Source organism: Bubalus bubalis, chromosome 6 (assembly GCF_019923935.1).
Source record: "Bubalus bubalis isolate 160015118507 breed Murrah chromosome 6, NDDB_SH_1, whole genome shotgun sequence".
Classification (NCBI taxonomy): Eukaryota; Metazoa; Chordata; class Mammalia; order Artiodactyla; family Bovidae; genus Bubalus; species Bubalus bubalis.
In genome coordinates, this window is record NC_059162.1 from 103,085,354 (window position 1) to 103,104,761 (window position 19,408).

At 46.1% G+C, this 19,408-nt stretch overlaps 2 protein-coding genes across 6 annotated transcripts in view; both read right to left on the reverse strand.

Annotated features, from left to right (window-relative positions):
- The window catches only part of TMEM269 (transmembrane protein 269), a 29,150-nt gene extending 19,725 nt beyond the window's left edge, over nt 1–9,425 (reverse strand). For 2 of the 3 annotated variants that reach the window (XM_044945153.2, XM_025288950.3), the window contains exons 1-3: nt 6,294–9,425; nt 4,875–4,983; nt 1,649–1,787 (exon numbers count right to left, since the gene is read on the reverse strand). In XM_044945153.2, coding sequence (XP_044801088.1) covers nt 1,649–1,787; nt 4,875–4,983; nt 6,294–6,308 — 263 coding nt within the window. In that variant the 5' untranslated portion in view covers nt 6,309–9,425. The remainder of the gene's footprint in view (nt 1–1,648; nt 1,788–4,874; nt 4,984–6,293) is intronic. The other variant, XM_044945154.2, reaches the window with a different exon arrangement.
- Nucleotides 9,426–11,582: 2,157 nt separating this feature from the next.
- Nucleotides 11,583–19,278, reverse strand: C6H1orf50 (chromosome 6 C1orf50 homolog). Of its 3 annotated transcripts, none has more exons than XM_025288951.2 (5): nt 19,073–19,278; nt 18,858–18,973; nt 13,171–13,257; nt 12,491–12,622; nt 11,583–12,107 (listed from the first exon to the last, which is right to left on the reverse strand). In XM_025288951.2, the coding sequence occupies exons 1-5, from the start codon at nt 19,164–19,166 to the stop codon at nt 11,907–11,909; spliced, it is 630 nt and encodes a 209-aa protein (XP_025144736.2). In that variant the 5' UTR covers nt 19,167–19,278; the 3' UTR covers nt 11,583–11,906. The 3 variants fall into 3 exon arrangements, with proteins under 3 accessions (XP_025144736.2, XP_006068381.2, XP_006068382.2); XM_006068319.3 differs by having other exon boundaries at nt 19,088–19,277; XM_006068320.3 differs by having other exon boundaries at nt 19,097–19,276.
- Between the last annotated feature and the right edge of the window lie 130 nt (nt 19,279–19,408).

Below are 19,408 nucleotides of genomic sequence, written 5' to 3' on the forward strand. Positions count from 1 at the left end.
TGACCCTAGACCTCAGCTGTCCCTAAACAACCTTAGGATTTCCTTTCTTTAGACCCATATTTATGTGTCTAGAGGGGCTTCCCTGGTGGCTGAGCAGGTAAAGAATCCCCCTGTAATGTGGGAGACCTGGGTTCGATTCTGGGGTTGGGAAGATCCCCTAAAGAAGGAAAAGGCTACCCACTCCAGTATTCAGGCCTGGAGAATTCCATGGGGTAAACAGTCCATGGGGTCACAAAGAGTCAGATACGACTGAGCGACTTTCACTTCACTATGTGTCTAAAGGGAATTGGGCCCACCATCAGGGCCTTAAATACTACATTCCCAGAAGATTAGGTTCAACTAAGAAGACAGAGATTTTCTGCTGCAGGTATGTCCCAATCTATGAGACCCCCAAACCTAGATTTAGAGAATTTTCAAACTGGAAGGGAACTTAAACATCCTTAGATAAAACCATCTTATTTTATGGATGAGAAACAGATCCAGAGAAGTTACTTGCTAATGGTTATAAAGAATCAAACAGATTAAGAGGATGTTGCTTATATTATAAAGGACTTGTTTGTGTATGTGTGTGTGCACTCAGTTGTTCAGTTGTGTCTGACTCTCTGCAACCCCCATTGACTATAGCCCACCAGGATCCTTTGTCCATAGGATTTTCCAGGCAAGAATACTTGAGTGGGTTGCCATTTCCTTCTCCAGGAAGGAATTTTCCTGACTCAAGGATTGAACCCACATTTCCTGCATCTCCTGCATTGTTAGGTGGATTCTTTACCACTGAGCCACCTGGGAAGCCGATAAAGAACTTATCTTTTTTAAAATATTTATTTATTTGACTGTGCTGGGTCTTAGTTATGGCATGTGGGATATTTATGTGGGATCTTCAGTTGCAGCATGCAGGATCTAGTTCCCTGATCAGGGATCGAACCCAGACCCCCTGCATTGGGAACTCGGAGTCTTAGCCACTGGACCACCAGGGAAGTCTCCATGAAGAGATTATCTTTAAAGCACTGATTTCACAAAGGCATTGAAATACAATTCAATTCATAGAAATATAATTTGCTTACAATTTTTGAGGGGACCCATACTCATGTCTCAGACTTTCCAGAACAGGGTTAGCTTTAACTATTCTGCCAGGTCATATGCTGTAATTTAAGAATCAAAAAAATATTAATGGTACCTGCCTACCCAAGGATTGTGCAAAGGCTACAGGAATGGAATCTCTTGATTTTCTTATAGAAACCATTCTAGATTGCCATATCTGGAAAGATCTATAGAGATCATAGTTCCTTGTTTTACAGATGGAGAGGGACTTCCATGGCAGTCCAGTGGTTAAGACTATGTGCTCCCAATGCAAGGGACGTGGGCTTCCTCCTTGGTTGGAGAACTAAGACCCTGCATACTGCAAAAAAAAAAAAAAAAAAAAGATGGGAGAAACTGAGGTTCAAGATATGACCTAGCCAAGGTCACATATCAGGCTGGTGGTTAGAACTGAGGCTAGGATCTTTGCCCCTTGATTCCTAACCCACTGCACTTTCTCCTGCCCCGAGTCAATCTGTATGTCTCAGTGCTTTGTTCTCTAGATAAATCCCTCCCTCCCTCATGCCATTGACTCCAGCTTTTGTCAAAGAGCTTGCTGGGCTCCCAAACATACTTGCAGAAGCTGCAGAAGATGGAGAAGAGCCCCAGGGACATGTTGGCCAGGGACAAGGCATTGACAACATCCTTCCAGGTAAATTCATTCATCTGGGGATGGCTCTGCTCTTTGGTCAGGAAGAAACTGCTGCACTCACCTGGGGCCCAGGAGAGAGGGTCATGGGGTTGCCAAGGTCAAAGAGTCCCAAAAGAAGCTTCCCAGTGACCAGATACCTCCTGCTCCCCTAGACCTCACCCCAGAACTGCACCCTCCCAACATCATTTCACTGGCTGGAATGAAGGAGACTACAGGTTAATGGAGGAGACCCAGAAGGTGAGACAAAGGTGCTGAAGATGAATGCCTGTGAACGTTCAATAGCAAAATGAATGAACCATAGCTATGAATCATGACCACAGCCTCCACCCGTCTCTGACACCTCTTGCCCTACAGCACAGACCTCTCTCCAGCCCATACAGTAACCCTTCTGGCATCCCCATGGCCCAGGGTCCAAGGGGTATGGGCCATTCCCCAATCTGAGAGATGAGCCCCTTGTCATAAAGACCTTTATCATAAATGAGCCTCCTTTATTTTTACATTACAAAGTAAGTTAAGTGTTAAGTGTTAGTCGCTCAGTTGTGCCCGACTCTTTGCAACCCCATAGACCGCAGCCCATTTTCCAGGCAAGGATACTGGAGTGAGTTGCCATTTCCTTCTCCAGGGGATCTTCCCAACCCAGGGATCAAACCTGGGTCTCCTGCACTGCAGGCAGATTCTTTACCAACTGAGCTACAAGGGAAGACAAAGCTACTTTTAATACTCTAGAGTGAGCCCACAGGAATCAAAACACTGGCAAGAAGTAACCCCCTCACCTCCAGGAGTGGCACAGGAGGCAAGAGACTGCCTGATGGGAGGGAAGCACAAAGGGCCTGCTGCAGATCCAGGCTCCTTTGCCCCTCCAGCCACACTCCCTCCCTCAGAAGGAGAGGGTGTGGCTGAGGTGCCTCAGGGTCCTAGTTCAGACAGCCCCCAGCAGCAGGCCGGGTACCAACAGCGGAAGAGATGAGAAACACAAAATGAAGACAGACAGCGCTGGATAGTTCACAGGACACTTACCGCATTCTCTCTCCTGATCCTGACAACCTGGGGAGATGCTACTATAATTTTCCCCATTTCACGGCTGAGGAAACTGAGGTCCTGAGAAATGGACATACTTGCTCACAGTCACATATTAGGTGAGTAGAATCAATCCCACCTATTTGATTCTAAATCTGGTGCTTCTTACTAGGGGTGTGATCTCAGCAGGAGGAGGTCTTTGGGGCAGGGGGTGATGAGGGAGCTCCTCCCAGCGGGGCAGCTATAGCCTTTCCACGCAGAAGTAGCCCCTGCCTGTCCTCCTCTCTCCCCCAGCCTCCTTTGGCAGCAGGGGTCAGCTGGCCCTGGCCATTTTCACAGTCCTGCTGTGTCTGTGTTCACTCTGAGACCAAATACGTGCACTCCTTACACATAAACTGCATTGTGAACCTTGCTTTTAGAGAAAGAACCCCAGTGCTCTCTGAAACAGGGAGGCCCCACCGGTTGTAAACACACTGCCCACATACAGAATCCTGCACTTGAGTAAAATATACAAGTTCCAAGCTGTTTCCACATCTGTTTTCTCATTTAATCCCCACTCATTTTCGAGGTGAGGAAGCTGAGACTCTGCTTCCATATAGCCCCTCTGTACAGCCCCAGGCGTTCCTGGTCTTGGCAAGAGCTAAGACAAGTCATGGTCCTTTCCCATAAATACCACTGCCAAGATGCATAGGGTGAGAGGGGGCCAGATTTGGAGTTTAGAGCTAAAAGTTTATCAGGCAGCACAGCAGAGCTAACTGCTCCCATAGGCCAGCTTTATTCACCAAGGGGTATCAGTAGCTATAATAATCCCAAAGCCACTGGGACTCCTGAGACCTTGTCATGTCAGATTCCCTCAAAACGTAAGACAGGAAGCAATGCTAGCCAGGCAAATCTGGGATGGGAAGGGGAGCAAATGACTAGAGTTATGTTCCCTCCCTGTCAACCCTTCCCTCCTCGTCTGTCCTGAGTCTCAGGGCTCAGCTGGCAAGACCAAACACCTCTATTCCAGTCTAGCCTACTGTTGCCTGGAAAAGCAGCATCCTAGCATCTCTGCCTCTCTGCAGAGATACCTGGGGTATGTCCAACAGTTACGAGACATACCTCATCTATACTGCTTCACCGTTTAATTAATGTTCAATTAATTGTCTACCAGATTATCTTGTTCATTCACAAAGCATGTTCATCTCTGCGGTTTCCAATGGCCCTGTGAGGTCTGCCAGGTAAAGCAAAGACTCAAAGAGGGGAAGAACCTCGTTCAAGGTCACACTAGAACTGGCAGAACAAGATTTCCAACTTCACCTTAAGGGTTCTTTCCTGTGTACTCTGCTGTCTACCAACCAACAGGACTGATCATTTTGTATTTGTTGTAAGCTCAGATCAAGCAAGGTGCTAAGGAAAGTCCTTGGTACCTGCCTGGACCATAGAACTTACAGTCTATTCAAGAAAAGAAGACTCATGCATGCATGTGGAGACTTACAGACTGTTCATGGTGATAACTCATCTTACAGGTGGAGAAACTGAGGTTTCAGGACAGTTAAACAATTTGTCCCAGTAAATGGCGGAGCCAGGATTGGAATTGGGCCTCCTTTTTCCCAATTAAAAGCCATCTGCAGCATAATGCATAGGCTCCAGGTATGAAAGGATATGGACCTGAGAGTAAGGGCTGGTGAAACTTAGAGAAAAAAAGAACAGTCCATTCATTCAGCAAACATTTTGTCTTGGGACAAAAAAGATTAAAACCTGGTCTTGTCTCTCAAAAACCTGGTCTGGCAGAGGCTTCAACCCTGCACAGAAAGGAAGCGGTCACAAGGCTGCTAAGGGAGCATAGAGGAGGGGTCCTGCCTGTCAGGGGGCTCAGAGGAGGGATCAGAGCCGAGGCCTTGCCCAGCAGTGGCTGGCAGGACTAGCTTGTGTCACTCCCCAGCTGCTTGGAGGTCATCAGTGGCTCCCAGCACCCTCAGGATGGAGCTCAACTCCTTCATCTGGTATGCAAGTCCTTTCTGCATCGCCCCTTGAGCCCTTCTCTGCCCCCTTCTGGTCTCGGGTTGGGTGGTAGTCCTCTTCGGGAAGCCTGGGGCGCCCTCAAGTCTTGAGGTGCTCCTCCTCTGCACTGCCACATCTCCTTGCTCACCGTGTGACAGTTGGCACTCTGTATTGGCACCGCCTATGTCGTCTTCCTTCTCTAGTACGGGGTAAGAAACTTGAGTGCCGACTGAGATCCCCGGTGCCCAGCATGAGGCCTGACAATAGAAGTTGTTCGGTGATTGTTAAATTAATAGAGCACTCTGGTGCTTGCCTGAGATCCTCTCCTTGCACTCAGTCCCTCAAAGCCTGTCTAGTCTGTCCCATGAGAAGCCTTCTCAAACGAACAATCCAGCCTCTTCAACACACCCAAGCATCTACCTGATGCTTATGATCTTCCATTATTCACTTTAAAAAATGTGTTTGCTGATGCTTGCCCTGAGCCCAGCCTGCATGTTCTGGGCACACAGAGCACCCTCAGGAGGCTGGGAATCCGGTGGGGGAGGCAGATGTGTGCAGGGACAGTGATGGCGGTGTGACGAGTGTTGTTGGACAAAGGTTTGTCCGGTTGCTGAGTGTGTTCAGGGAAGACTAAGTCTGTGAGGGGGACAGGGGAAGGCTCCACCAACAGGATATTTACGACTCTATAAGCATAAACAAAAAGGGTGGGTGGTAGCGGGGAGGGCGGGGCGGTGGCGAGGGCAGCTTCTTGGCAAAGGAAATTGCAAGAAGGAAAGCACAACGAGGAGGCTGGATCCCACGGAGAGGGGCGCCTGGAGGCAGAGCCGGCAGGGAGGACACCATTGTGATAGCTGGTGTGATCTTGCATTGCCGCTGTGACTAGGCAGTAATGTTTATTTAGTAAGAGGGTGTAGGAGGGTGTCTTGCTCAGATGTGGGTTGCGAGTGGAGGGTGGTCTCAAGGGGAGAGGCTGAAGAAAAGGAAATCAGCCATGAAACTGGTGAGGAGAACGAGGTGAGCGAGCCGGAACGGCAGACGCTGGGGCTGCTCCTGAAAGGAGTAGGGAGGTTTGCGTATGACTCGGGGCTTTCTAGGGAAAGGCAAGGACGGCGGTGTGGGTTCCGTGCCCAGGAATCCGGCAGCATTGGTGAGAGAACGCTCCGGGTGACACTTCCCCGCGGGCAGGCAGTGAGCCACGGGCACAGCCACTTGTGTGAGACACAACCTGCCTCCCCGCGACCACCCCACTCCACCTGCTACCCTAGAGGCCAACAGCCCAACAGAGAACCGGCCTCCTCCTGACGCTGGTCCGTCCAAGCTGAAGACATCAGCGTGCTCCTCCTCGTCCCTCCCTCTCCGCTATTCCTCGCGCCCTGCAGGATGGCAGCAACGGCGAAGATGCCCAGGTGAAAACACGGAAGAGACCAAGCCGGGGCTGGGCGCCAGCACCTCGGGACAGCTCTTTCCCCACTCCCGCCGCCCCTGACCCCGCCCCCGCCCCCGGCCCCACCGCTGCCTTGATCACTGACAGCACGTGGAGGAGGCACGTGCTGCTGCGGATGCTTACCGGGGGACCAGACATTCTTACGTGGGGTGGGGGCCCACACTCGTCCCCCGCTTCCTGTGCGGTGGAGGGGCCAGCCAAGCCAAGCGGGAGCTGCCGACCTAAGCCTCTCACCCCTGGCTCTTAGCTCACAATCCCCAAGAGGCAGGGGAGGGGCAACAGGGCTTTAGTTGGCAGGAAGAGGGGCCTCATTTTGCAGGGGAGCCCCAGGTCTTGAAGCGGCAGCACGGGTAGGGGGGTGGTGGAATGGAGGGATCTGGGAGGAGTGGACTAGTGTAACACGACGAATGTGCAAAGGCTCAGCAGGTGAAGAGACCAGCGTGTGCACGGTGCATGGGAGGTAGGCGGGGAGCTGGGGGGAGGTAAAGCTGTAAAGAGACGCTGGGGGTCCAGCCTGTGAAGGGCCCCTGGAATATAAAGCCCCTCCTCGTGGGCAGGGCTTCAGCTCTGCTTGGATCCCTGCTGTATCTTTGAGCCTGTATGAATGCTCATACAGTACCCTCCCGTCCCCAGCCTCAGTATTTGTTGGATCAATGACAAGCTGAGTAATCTACACTCAGTCCTGAAAAACTGTACATTTTAAGTAGGGAAATGACAAGGTCAAGTTGATTTAGAAAGATTATCCTGGCAGCCATTGTGGAGGAAGGCTCTCTTAAACACCGCGTGAGCTGGGGCTGTGGTGCTGGAGCAAAGACATCTTGTTAGACAGCAGCAGACAGGACCAAGAAGTAGCCTGACCAGGAGCCCCTGTGAGAGGGAATGCCAAGACAGCAGAAGAGTGAGAGGGAGGAGGAAAGAGCCCCTCTGAGGTATCCAGGTTCCGTAACTGGACGAGTATGTGCCACAGACACCTGTTAGTATTCCGGAGGATCCCAAGCACCACTTCTAATACTGCCCCACATTCTCTGACCTACCCTGTTGCTAAGTCACTGCAGCAAGAGCTTCCAGGGCCGCACAGAATATGCGAGAGAAGGGGTGGAGTCAGGTCAGGTGACCCCTTGCCTCACCTGGCAGCCTGGAGAGGGAAGAAAAGAATAGGATCTAGCCTGTCCTGAGTGGCTGCTAGCCACTGGGCACTGTGCTCAATGCTTTACAGACATTATAGTCATCTTACTGGGTTTTTTCAAATGCCTCTAATGTTAGTATTAGCATTCCCATTCTCCAGAAGAGGAAATGGGCATTAGTCAATTTTACCATTACTAGTTAGTGGTTCTAAGAACTGAACAGTTTGACACTAAAGTCACACCTAAGGTATTTGAGAAACTAAACTGGAGATCCAGGATGGAGGCAAGTAAAGCTGTGCTACAAGTCTAAGCCCAAGTGTCAGGTCAGCTTTCTGTCATTTGTATTTCTGTCATTTGTATTTCTAGTATGAAATACTCGAAATTGTATTTCTCTTCATTTTCCCAGGCAACATGAACCATTAAAGTGGCAAAATAAAAACTGTCACATAATGATCATAATACTGGCCTTGACTTTTAACCAGATTTACATCCCAGCTCTAGCATTAACAGAGGTGTACATCTGAACAAGTTACTTTGGTTTCCTGAACCTATTTCCTAATCTGTAAAATGGGATTGCTGTGACAATAAGCTTATAATTTATATTAAATAAAAATACAAATAATAAATATATTAAATAATGCTCAGCACAGGACAGAAGCTCAACCATCATCATCATTATTCTAAGGACATGATCATGCATCTGTTACCCCGGACATCCCCAAGGCTTCCTTCAGAAGGGGGAGAGGAAGTAGGGAGATCTAATAAAAACCCTCCTCTCGAACTGGCAGAAGTTTCTCCCTTCCTCTCATTCTGGATCTCACAGAAGTAGAGAACAGGAATAGGGGAACATGTGCTTCTGGCTAGTCCAAACTGAGGCGGCAAGAGTCTGGACTTTATTCTAAGTGTAAAGAGAAACTTGGAGGTCGTTTTTTATAGAAGTATTATAACCTGATATGCTTTTAAAGGATGATGACAACAGCCTCTGTGGAAATGGACTGAAGGAGGGTGAGAACAGAGGCAGAAGGCACTTGAGGAGGTTACTGCATCCATCCAGGCCAGAGATGCTGGCGGCTTGCACCAAGAGGGTAGGGGTGGAGGCGCTGAGCAGCAGTCAGAGTGGGATATATTTTGAAGACAGAGCTGAGACTTGCTGATTGGTGTGGGAAGAACAGGATGACTTGGGTTTTGGGTCTCAACAGCAGTGTGACACAGGTGCTGATGGAAACAGAAGGACCGGTGACAAAACAGCCTTGGGGTGTAACTCAAGACTTCCATTTTGGACACGTTAGGTTTGTAATGACATCAAGTGAGACTGCTGGATAAATTAAGTCTGCATGAAACTCAGGGAGAGATCAGGATAGGAGACACACATGTGAGTCAGCAGCATGTGGGTGGCGTTTAAAGCCAAGGGAAATGATTAGATCACCTAGCAGAGAAAGAAAAGAGGACCAAGGACTCAGCCTCAGAGCAGTCCAAACTATTAGTGTCATGAGACAAGAAAGATGCAGGCGGTAAAGTGGAAGATGTTCCAAATCAAAATGAAGAACAAAGCTTTTAAAAAGGGAGTAGTCCACGAATCGAATGCTGCTTGGACTATAGAAGACCAGTTATTCCAAGCACTCAGTCTCCTTCCTCCCAAGCTCCAGGTTCTTTAGGGAAGATGCACCTCATCTTGTGTGTGGGGGTTCTGCATATGGGCTTTCATACTAGAAGTGTGGGCTCAATTATTCTTAAGTTGTGTGACCTTAGCTAAGTTACTTAATTTCCTCAGACTTTGATATACACCCTCTGCATGTTCATCACTACTCAAGTGAACTACTTCCATAGTATCCCCTACACACGTTACTGTCACTTCTGTATTTATTTCTTCACACTTCTATGAAGAGATCTTCTAGGACTGTCTTAATCAGCCAGAACAGCTTATGGATATGAACTAAACAGCAATGTTAGAACCTGACCTCTAGCACTTTGTACCTGTATAATCACAGGTCAGGTGCTTAATCTCTGAGACACTCTAGCTCTGTAAAATAGGAATACTATATAATACCTTATGAGTGAGTGAAGTCGCTCAGTCGTGTCCGACTCTGCGACCCCATGGACTGTAGCCCACCAGGCTCCTCCGTCCATTGGATTCTCCAGGCAGGAATACTGGAGTGGGTTGCCATTTCCTTCTCCAGGGGATCTTCCCGACCCAGGGATTGAACCCAGGGTTTCCCGCATTGCAGACAGACGCTTTAACCTCTGAGCCACCAGGGAAGTCATATAATACCTTATAGATGGTGATTATATAAAGATTAAATCAGACAATGGCTATGCCTGGCAGAAAAAGAGCTCACTAAACAGTATTTATCATCTCTGAATCTATACCACCAGTGATCTCAGTGCTTGTGGACTGATAACTTAGAAGCCAAGGACACAATCAGGCCTCCTTTCCCTCCTTCTAGAGCCCTTACAGGAGAATGGGAGGCACAGTCAGTTGTTACTCATACTTGGTGAACCTAAGCAGGGCCAGCTGGGTGGATTATTGAGGCAAATATAGATTGCTAATTATTTTGGAAAATTATCAGGGAGTGGATTCCTACCATCCACACACTCAAGCTAGAAATGCAAGCATTATCTAAGATTCTTTCCTTCCATTCTTTTTGCCACATGGTACCAGTTAACAAGACGGTGATCTACTGTACTTTTTAAATGCCACACTTCATCAAGCCTAAGATGGCATCCATTGTTAAGACACACGATTATTTCATGTAGCTGTAAGAAAGAAAAAAAATGCTGCTACTTAAACAATGACCTACCACTGACTTCTAGAAGCATCCAGGTCTCAAGAGATTAAATGTGGAGGAAGAAAAGTACATCTTACGATCGATAAAATACAGCACTTTTCATTCCATCACCATCTTAAATCAGACCTCCAACATCTCTTGCCTGGACTGGGATGAAGGCTCATAGAGGTTTTGCCTCCACTCATCCTCTGTTATCAAAATGAGATTTCTAAAAAGGTCAATTTTATCAACTCCCTATCCCCAATCCTTCAATTAGCTGTTTTCTCATACCCCTCGGCCAATACTCTTCACTTTAAACTAGCTCCAATTCCCCAAATGTTATATTACTTCTTGTCAACGTCCCTCACGTGCAATTTTTTTTATCTAGAATTGTTTATCATCCTATTCATCTTCCTATCTCCTAGCTGTTAGAAGTAAGACTGTTCTGGTCAGGAGATGTCTCAGTCCACCCGTGATTGGCAGGATTATTTTGGTTGATGTGGCTTGTTAAGTGGATATTCCTTTGTTCATTCACAAATAAATTCTATCCAAAAATGAACCCTCCCCCTACCCCGAAAGACAGCCTTTCCATAGAGAGGACAGTTGGTACCCTCCAGATAAGCTCTAACTCTTGTTTCTCAGTTCCCAAGCAGGTGTCAGCTCCTCCAAGTCTTCTTAAGTTCTCTAAGCTGAGTTAGGTAGCTCTCCTTGGTGCTCCCTGACATTCCATGTGTACTTCCATCATAGCCCTTTTTATACTATGTTGTGATGGCTGAGTTACTTTCTCCCCAACTAGACTGTGAGCTTCCTGGAAACAGGGGCCTGTCTTACTCAGCTGTGTCATTCTCCAGAATCTTGAAGCTAGAAGGCACTTAATACTTAGTAACTAAGTATTATTTACGTATGGATGGGTGGATGGATGGGTAAATGAAAAATGGTTACTGTATATAATCACTGGGTATTAGTCCCTCTAGGAGATGCTACCTCCAAAATAACTTCACAATGCTCCTTTCTCTGAACTTGGTAACCAGCTTAACCAGGAAATCACAATGGCACCACCTAGTGGTCAATGTAGGGAGTAGAGTGAAGTAAGCCAGATCTTATCAATTGCTTCACTTTTACTTTTCACTTTCAAGCATTGGAGAAGGAAATGGCAACCGACTCCAGTGTTCTTGCCTGGAGAATCCCAGGGACGGGGGAGCCTGGTAGGCTTCCGTCTACGGGGTCGCACAGAGTCGGACACGACTGAAGCGACTTAGCAGCAGCAGCAGCAACAGTCCATAGGGCGGCAGAGTCAGACACGACTGTTGCAACTTAGTGCACATACATACACACACACCGGAATTACACACTATTGCTAGCCAAGCCAGGCTGTTTATCATCCTCCAGTACCTAATACTCTGCTTCCCAGATGAATTTGAAGCTAGAGTTACACAAACTATTAAATAGCCTCAAGCCCAAACTTAAACACTTCTAGTTACAAAAGACTGTTAACAGTGTTTCTGGAAAATGACTCGCCAGCCTTTTTTGCAGGAAGAAGAAACTTTCCTTCTTTAATGCTCTAACTCATGAGAGAATAGATGGAGATAAAGGAGAAGCAAAGTACACTGGCTGGTCCTCTGAAACTGACTGGTTGGGTACATGTGACCCAGAGAGGATCCCAGGATAGACTGATATGATTCTATCATCCCACATAAAAGTAATAACAACAGTGTTTCCATTCACACAGGATTGCCTTCAAAGAAGTTCATGATTCACCCACATGCTTTCGTCTCTCTTGCTACCTCCCACCAGGGCAGAGGTTGGGGCAACAAGGAGGTGAGAGGTCCATGTCCTGACAGCCTTTGTCAGAGTCCACACTCAGTGGACCTGAACCCCTGGAAGTTGGATTCAGTGCTTGGAGGCAGAGCCACTGGCTGGCTTAGCAACTTGCTCATGACACCCATTTTAGCATCCTGCTTCTCAATGTCCTCATACGGAGTCCAGGACAGGTCGTGCTGCAGCTTGTAGGCACCAAGGAAGTCATGTGGACGACTCGTCCCCCATTCCTAGAGAAGGCAAAGGAGGTCGTTCTGATCAGGGCGGGAGGTAAAGAAGTTGAGTCCATTTCCTAATTATACCACAATTTTCTTTTTTTGGCTTTTCACTTCAGACCAGTCAGAATCATCCTTGACAAGCACTGCATTACACATCAGGTACCTCCCCTGAACAGAGATAATGATTGTGAAATAATTTAAGTGCATATATTTTTCAGTCACCTATGGGCTCATGCCACCTCTAGTTTTCTAGAAAATCACTTACCAACCCCTATGCCTACATTTTCTCACACATAACACATACACGCGCACACACACACACACACACACACACTACACCAAGAATTTCTTAAAGACAGGAGTAGGTTTCTGTAGCAACAATTAAATGTTCTTACCTCTGGAGAAATAATGGAGAAATACTGCTGGCCACTCTCCCGTTTATAAAGGTAGTAGATGCTGCCCGGCTTTTTCACCATATTACAAGCCACATGGTGCAAGTCAGCATCCCTGCGAGCATCTTCCAAAACCTGAAATCCACAGAGACGGAGCCAATCGGGTATGAGAGGAAATGCCCACTCATACTCAATGAGCATCCCACCCGAAAGCTGGAACCTGTTCCATGCTGAGGGTCTTGCTCCCTCACATCAGTGAATCATGACTGAGATCCAGATGACACTGAAGAGAAAAATTAGACTACATTATGCGACTATGCTATAAAAACGCCTTTGGAAAACTTATATTTCAAAATGTCAAGTACTACTGGCTTTGGGTGGTTTTTAAATTTCTTCCCAATTTTTCAGTGGTAAGTACATTTCTTTTATAACTGAAAACAAAATTTCCCCTTTAGATGCTTTACCTCACTGAGCTTTCGCCCAGTGAAAAACCTTATACTTAACCTCTTGGGCTTATCCTATTTTGCTCAACACTTCTATATTTCTAGGAGGTACTGAAACAAGTTAAGTTACACTGATTATGAGCAAGTTCATAGCAAGCCCTTAGCAAGTTGCTAAGCCAGCCAGTGGCTCCTGTGAACTAAATGAAGAAAATGAAAGCTTACCAAAAAGCTACTACTTACCTTCCTGGCTTGTTCTTGCAAATGTTCGATTTGCTCAGCTATGACTGTCAGTTTGTTGGTGGCATTTGCTCTGATGAATTCATTAGCCTAAGGGTGAGAAAAAACTGAACTGTGGGTCAGAAAACGGTAAGACTTTACAATGCTCCTATTTAGAGCCCAATGTGAAATTATGTCAATATGTTGGCTTATGCCTTTCATACCCTTCCCATTTTCACCATTCCCCCGTGAACACCCACTCACCCCAAGGCCTAGCTCAGAAGGCACTGCCCAGGAGAAGTCAACGCTGCCATGACCCCATGACCCCATAACATGGAAATAAGTGCTCTTTTTCTATCTCCCAAACTATCTATCTTTTGTTCACTCTAGATTCTGGTCACACTCAAAATTTTCAGTCTTCCAACATGCCCCAATCTCTTTTGCTTCCAAGTAATTTTGCATATGGCCTCTCCTCCATCCAATACATTTCCCCTCTTGCTCTTTTGCCTGACTAACCCCACTTATTCCTCAGATCTCCATCTGTTTTCTCACATTTAAACATTTCTGAAATCAGGGATGGATCTTACAATGAAAACCCGAAGACACTTGTGCTATGTCTCTTATGGCCTGCGATATAGAAACCTGACTATATACAGAAGGTATCTTTTTTTTTTAATTTATTTTAATTGGAGGCTAAATATTTTACAATATTGTAGTGGTTTTTGCCATACATTGACATGAATCAGCCATGGGTGTACATGTGTTCCCCATCCTGAACCCCCCTCCCACCTCCCTCCTCATCCCATCCCTCACGATCATCCCAGCGCACCAGCCCTGAGCACCCTGTCTCATGCAATGAACCTGAACTGGCGATCTGTTTCACATATGATAATATACATGTTTCAATGCTATTAGAAGGTATCTGTTAAACTGACCGTTATTCAGTTGAGTTATTTACATCATACTTAATTATATTTAACTTATATTTGCATTCCTGTCACTTAAAATGCATTTTTAAAAGACTGTAAGCTCAGTGGGTAAAGAATCTGCCTGAAAGGCAAGAGACCCGGATTCGATTCCTGGGTCAGAAAGATCCCCTGGAGAAGGAAATGGCAACCCACTCCAGTATTCTCGCCTGGAGAATCCCATGGACACAGGAGCCTGGTGGGCTACAGTCCATGGGGTCGCAAGGGTCGGACATGACTTAGCGACTAAACCACCACCACTATGATGTAGACCTGGAACAATTATCATATGCACAGAAGATTGTCATGTCCTAGGAAATTCAACTGAAGGCACTGGAAATTGCTTTAAAAAAAATTACTTTCAAAGCTAGGAGACACATATGTAACCAATTCAAGTACTGGAAAGGATTATCATCCACACATCAGAAATTTGTCAAAAAACTTCCAGATTTCTTTTCACAAAAAGCTGATTAACTTTTTTTTTTTTTTGGCTCTGTCCAACCAGAGACTGAATCAAGGCCCCAGCAATGAAAGCACCAAGTCCTAACCACTGGACCACCAGAAGAGTTTCAAAAAAAAAACAAAAAAACAAAACACTGATTAACTTTTAGTGATATACAACTGTTAAGGAAAAGAAAGTAAGAGGTTAAACTTGAACTAAGAAATATTAAGAGAATTTGCTGGTTAGTTGAGGAAGCTTATGATCAAGGTCAGGTTTAAGTCGTGTTCTGAGTGAAGAGAAAACAACTGAGTAGGCTGAGTCAAGCCTTTATCTGTTTCACAGACACACACTGAGCAACTACCATGGGTCAGACACCACACTAGGCACTGCGCTGGACACACTGGCAAAAAGAGAAAGAGGCCACGGCCTTCGTTAAGACTACAGTCTAATGCAACTATCCTTGAGGATAGAAACAAGTCACATATGAAATTGTAAATTTTCTAGTAGCTGTGTTAAAAGTAAAAATAAATAAGTAAAATTAATTGTAATAATATAGTGAATTACCTGGCAGTCCAGTGGTTAGGACTTGGCACTTTCATTGTGGTGGCCTGGGTTCAATCCCTGGTTGGGGAACTAAGATTCCATAAGCCACATGGCACAGCCAAAAACAACCAAAAAACTACTAATATAGTTTATTTAACCCAATATATCAAAAAATTGAGCACTGAAGAATTGATGCTTTTGAACTGTGGTGTTGGAGAAGACTCTTGAGAGTCCCTTGGACTGCAAGAAGATCAAACCAGTCAATCCTAAAGGAAATCAGTCCTGAATATTCATTGAAAGGACTGATGCTAAAGCTGAAACTCCAATACTTTGGCCACTTGATGCAAAGAACTGACTCACTGGAACAAAGACTCTGATGCTGGGAAAGACTGAAGGCAGGAAGAGAAGGGGATGACAGAGGATGAGATGGTTGGATGGCATCACCAACTCGATGGACATGAGTTTGAACAAGCTCCGGGAGTTGGTGATGGACAGGGAAGCCTGGCATGCTGCAGTCCATCGGTCGCAAAGAGTCTGACATGACTGAGTGACTGATCAGAAAATTTATCATTTCAACATGTAATCAAATAAAAACTGTTAAGAGATATTTTATATTTCATATTAAGTGTATATTTTATATTCACAGCACCTATCAATTTGGATGCTATGTTTTCATTGGAAAAACTTGATCTGTATTGAGACTTCATAAAATTTATAGTTGGAAGAGTCAATTCACATACTCAAATTGTTCCAAATATACTTGTTTCCAGTCATTAATTCAATTACCAGGTTTTAAAATTTAAATTAATTAAGATCACATTAAAACTTTTTTTTTTGAGATCACATTAAAATTTAAAATAGTTTATCAACTACACTAATAGATAAGAAAGTCTCACTGAGGTTGTGACATTTGACTTGGGTCTGAAGGAAAGGGCTAGCCATGCAAAAAAATCAGAGAAGCAGCTTCCAGGCATTTCTGAGGCCAGTGCAGTTTGAGTAGTTAGTGAGGGGAGATGTAAAAAAGGGTGCAGGCATCAGATCACATAAGGCTTTATGACCCCTGATACAAGAACTTGCACTTTGTTCCAGGGACAGTGAGGCACCTCGTGGCCAAGCAGAGAGTAGGTGGTTCCTGAGCTAGGATAGTTCTTGTTAGGAGTGGCCTTGAAATAAATCTTTTTTCTTAAGGTGGCAACAAATCTGTTCTTTGTACACAAAAGAACCTAATTAAAACAGAAATAAGAGAAAGACTACCTCTAACGACTAAGCACAAACTCTGGCCCTAATCACTCTGAGGCCCTTTGCATATTATCTCATTTAATTCTCATAATACCTTATGAAGTTGGAGATGATACGTTCACTTTCTCATTTTAGGATTAGACTCAGACAGGTGAAGTAGCCTGTCCAAGGTTTCAAGGCTTCCCTGATGGCTCAGCGGTATAGAATCCGCCTGCCAATGCAGGAGATGGAGGAGAGGCTCCCTAGGTTGGGAAGATGTCCTGGAGAAGGAAATGGCCAAATACGACACTATTCTTGCCAGGATAATCTCAGGGAGAGGAGCCTGGCAGGCTACAATCCAAAGGGTCACAAAAACAACTGAACACCCACACACACATCCAAAAATCGCAACACAGATCAGTCTGATTCTCAATTTCGTGCCTTAATACTAGGCTTCTTGCACTTTCCAACACACATGAATACCTAAATTGCATGTAAGACGTCAGTCCTGCTACAAAGTACATTTCAGTTCACAAACTGAAATACTCTTGATTCCGTTTATCTTCAGAGTGCTTTTTCTTCAGTTTCTCAAAGAAAATGGAAAAATGGAGGCAGCACAATAATGCATACTCTGTATTTCACTAGATTACCGACTGAAGGACAAAAACCGTCTTCCTTCTTTCTTTTCCACATCATTGTAATAAACATGTCACTCAGTAACCCACCAAAAATATTTGCCTAAGATGTGACTCTGGGAGCCTCCCTGCCAATAAGTGATTTGATTCAACAGACACATAAAGTGAAGGTGAAAGTCACTCAGTCCTGTCCAACTCTTTGCGACCCCATGGACTATACAGTCCATGGAATTCTCAAGGCTGGAATACTGCAGTGGGTAGCCTTTCCCTTCTCCAGGGGATCTTCCCGACCCAGGAAGCGAACCAGAGTCTCCTGCATTGCAGGCAGATTCTTTACCAACTGAGCTATCAGGGAAGCCCACATAATGTTTTCATAATCCATAAAAGTCAGATTTTACTTTTCACCTATCTAGGAAAAAAAAAAGCACACAATATATCAAAGGAGATTTCCTAAGCATTTGAAAACAAAACTGAGGTACCAAGATATACATGTAATGGAATTTGAGCACATTATTAAATTTTTTTGAGCAAAATAAAGGCCTTTGAATATAACCAAGGCCAAATGTGATCATATACACCAGGATGAGGGGATATCATAAATTTTAAAGTAGCAATGCCCTGTATCTGTACATCTCAAAGAGGGTTCTACAACTGGAAGTCTTGGGAAGAAAGATTAGAGGAAACCTGGATTTTCAAGAATTTCAGACTTAACAGTTCTCCTAGTTCACATCCTGCATTTTACAGATAAAGAAGCTGAGGTCCAGAGAAAAGTAATTTACCTCAAGTCACAGTGCAAGTTAATATCAAAACTGGGATTAAAAATTCATGTGTTCAAATTCCCAGTGACCCTGGGAGAACTGTTTCTAGGAAGTAAGGGGAGGAGCCAGGTTATACATAAGTTTTGCAACAAAGGGCAGGTAGTCTGAACATCAAAAGACTATTACTAATTAAAGAAAACCAGGTAATTCAAACTAAAGAATTAAGCACTTTTCTATATATGTGAAGATACAAGAGTCTGGACTCACTGAAATCATTCCTTTGATATGCACCTCAGCTATCTGAGGCAGCATCCTGTTTTCATCCTAAGCTTCCTCAGTGCTCACTATAAGCAGTGGCTACAGTCTGACAGATGACTGCTAGATGGGAGATATTCTCTCCTTCCTGAGTTCCCTCAGGGCTCACTACCTGTGAAGGCAGTAATTGCTAAGGACTGTCTAGTCAAGGCTATGGTTTTTCCTGTGGTCATGTATGGATGTGAGACTTGGACTGTGAAGAAAGCTGAGCGCTGAGGAATTGATGCTTTTGAACTGTGGTGTTGGAGAAGACTCTTGCAAGTCCCTTGGACTGCAAGGAGATCCAACCAGTCCATTCTGAAGATCAGCCCTGGGACTTCTTTGGAAGGACTGATGCTAAAGCTGATACTCCAGTACTTTGGCCACCTCATGCGAAGAGTTGATTCATTGGAAAAGACTCTGATGCTGGGGGGGTTGGGGGCAGGAGGAGAAGGGGACGACAGGATGAGATGGCTGGATGGCATCACTGACTTGATGGACGTGAGTCTGAGTGAACTCCGGGAGTTGGTGATGGACAGGGAGGCCTGGCGTGCTGCGATTCATGGGGACGCAGAGTCGGACACGACTGAGCGACTGAACTGACTGACTGTGACATCCTTATTTACTCATACAGCATGAAATATTCCATTTCTCAGAGATTATGGGCACTCAAGCTGCAGCTGAAGGGGTGTTTGGTCTCAGAAGATCAGCTGGAGTCAGGCCACCAACTGGCCATGAACATGTATTCCCCGAGTGTAAAATGGAGTCAAGAAAAAACACTACTCCACACTAAGTGGCTGGGAGGACCAAATATGCAAGAAGATAGTCATTCACTATCCCAGCCCCGCCTCCTCACCTTCTGCACCTGCTCTGCGAGCGCCACGAGGTCTAAAGGGTCCCCGGCCCGGTGGGTGTGGTAGGGGCTCACCAGGGCCAAGCCGCCGGGATTCGGGGTGAGCTCCACCAGGGCTCCTGCGACACACACCCAGGAACAGAGGCCGTGAGCGCCCGCCCTCGGCCTCCCGTGGAGCCCGGCAGACTAGCTGCTCCGGAAGGGCTTCTTTTCCCCACCTGACTCCCGCCTACCTCCCCGACCTGCTGCCGACAGAACTCCTTGGTTTTCTGTGACTCCCTGGGTCCCCCCGGGCGTTGCTGTATCTTCCATGACAGGACTTTGTTCTCCTCACTACCCAGGCGGCACGAGACTGCAGAACATGCGCAAAAAAGCCCGTGGGCCGAGCTTCCGCGTCTTCTGACCACTAGGCGTCGGAACTGCCGGGAGTCCGAAGGCGGGGCTCCTGCTGACGCTCAGGGTTCCGCTGAGGGGCGGAGTCAAGGCTGGGGGAAGGCAGAAGAGATGGTGCCTCCTGGGAGACGCCGCAGGGCTTGGGAGGCGGGGCTTCGTCT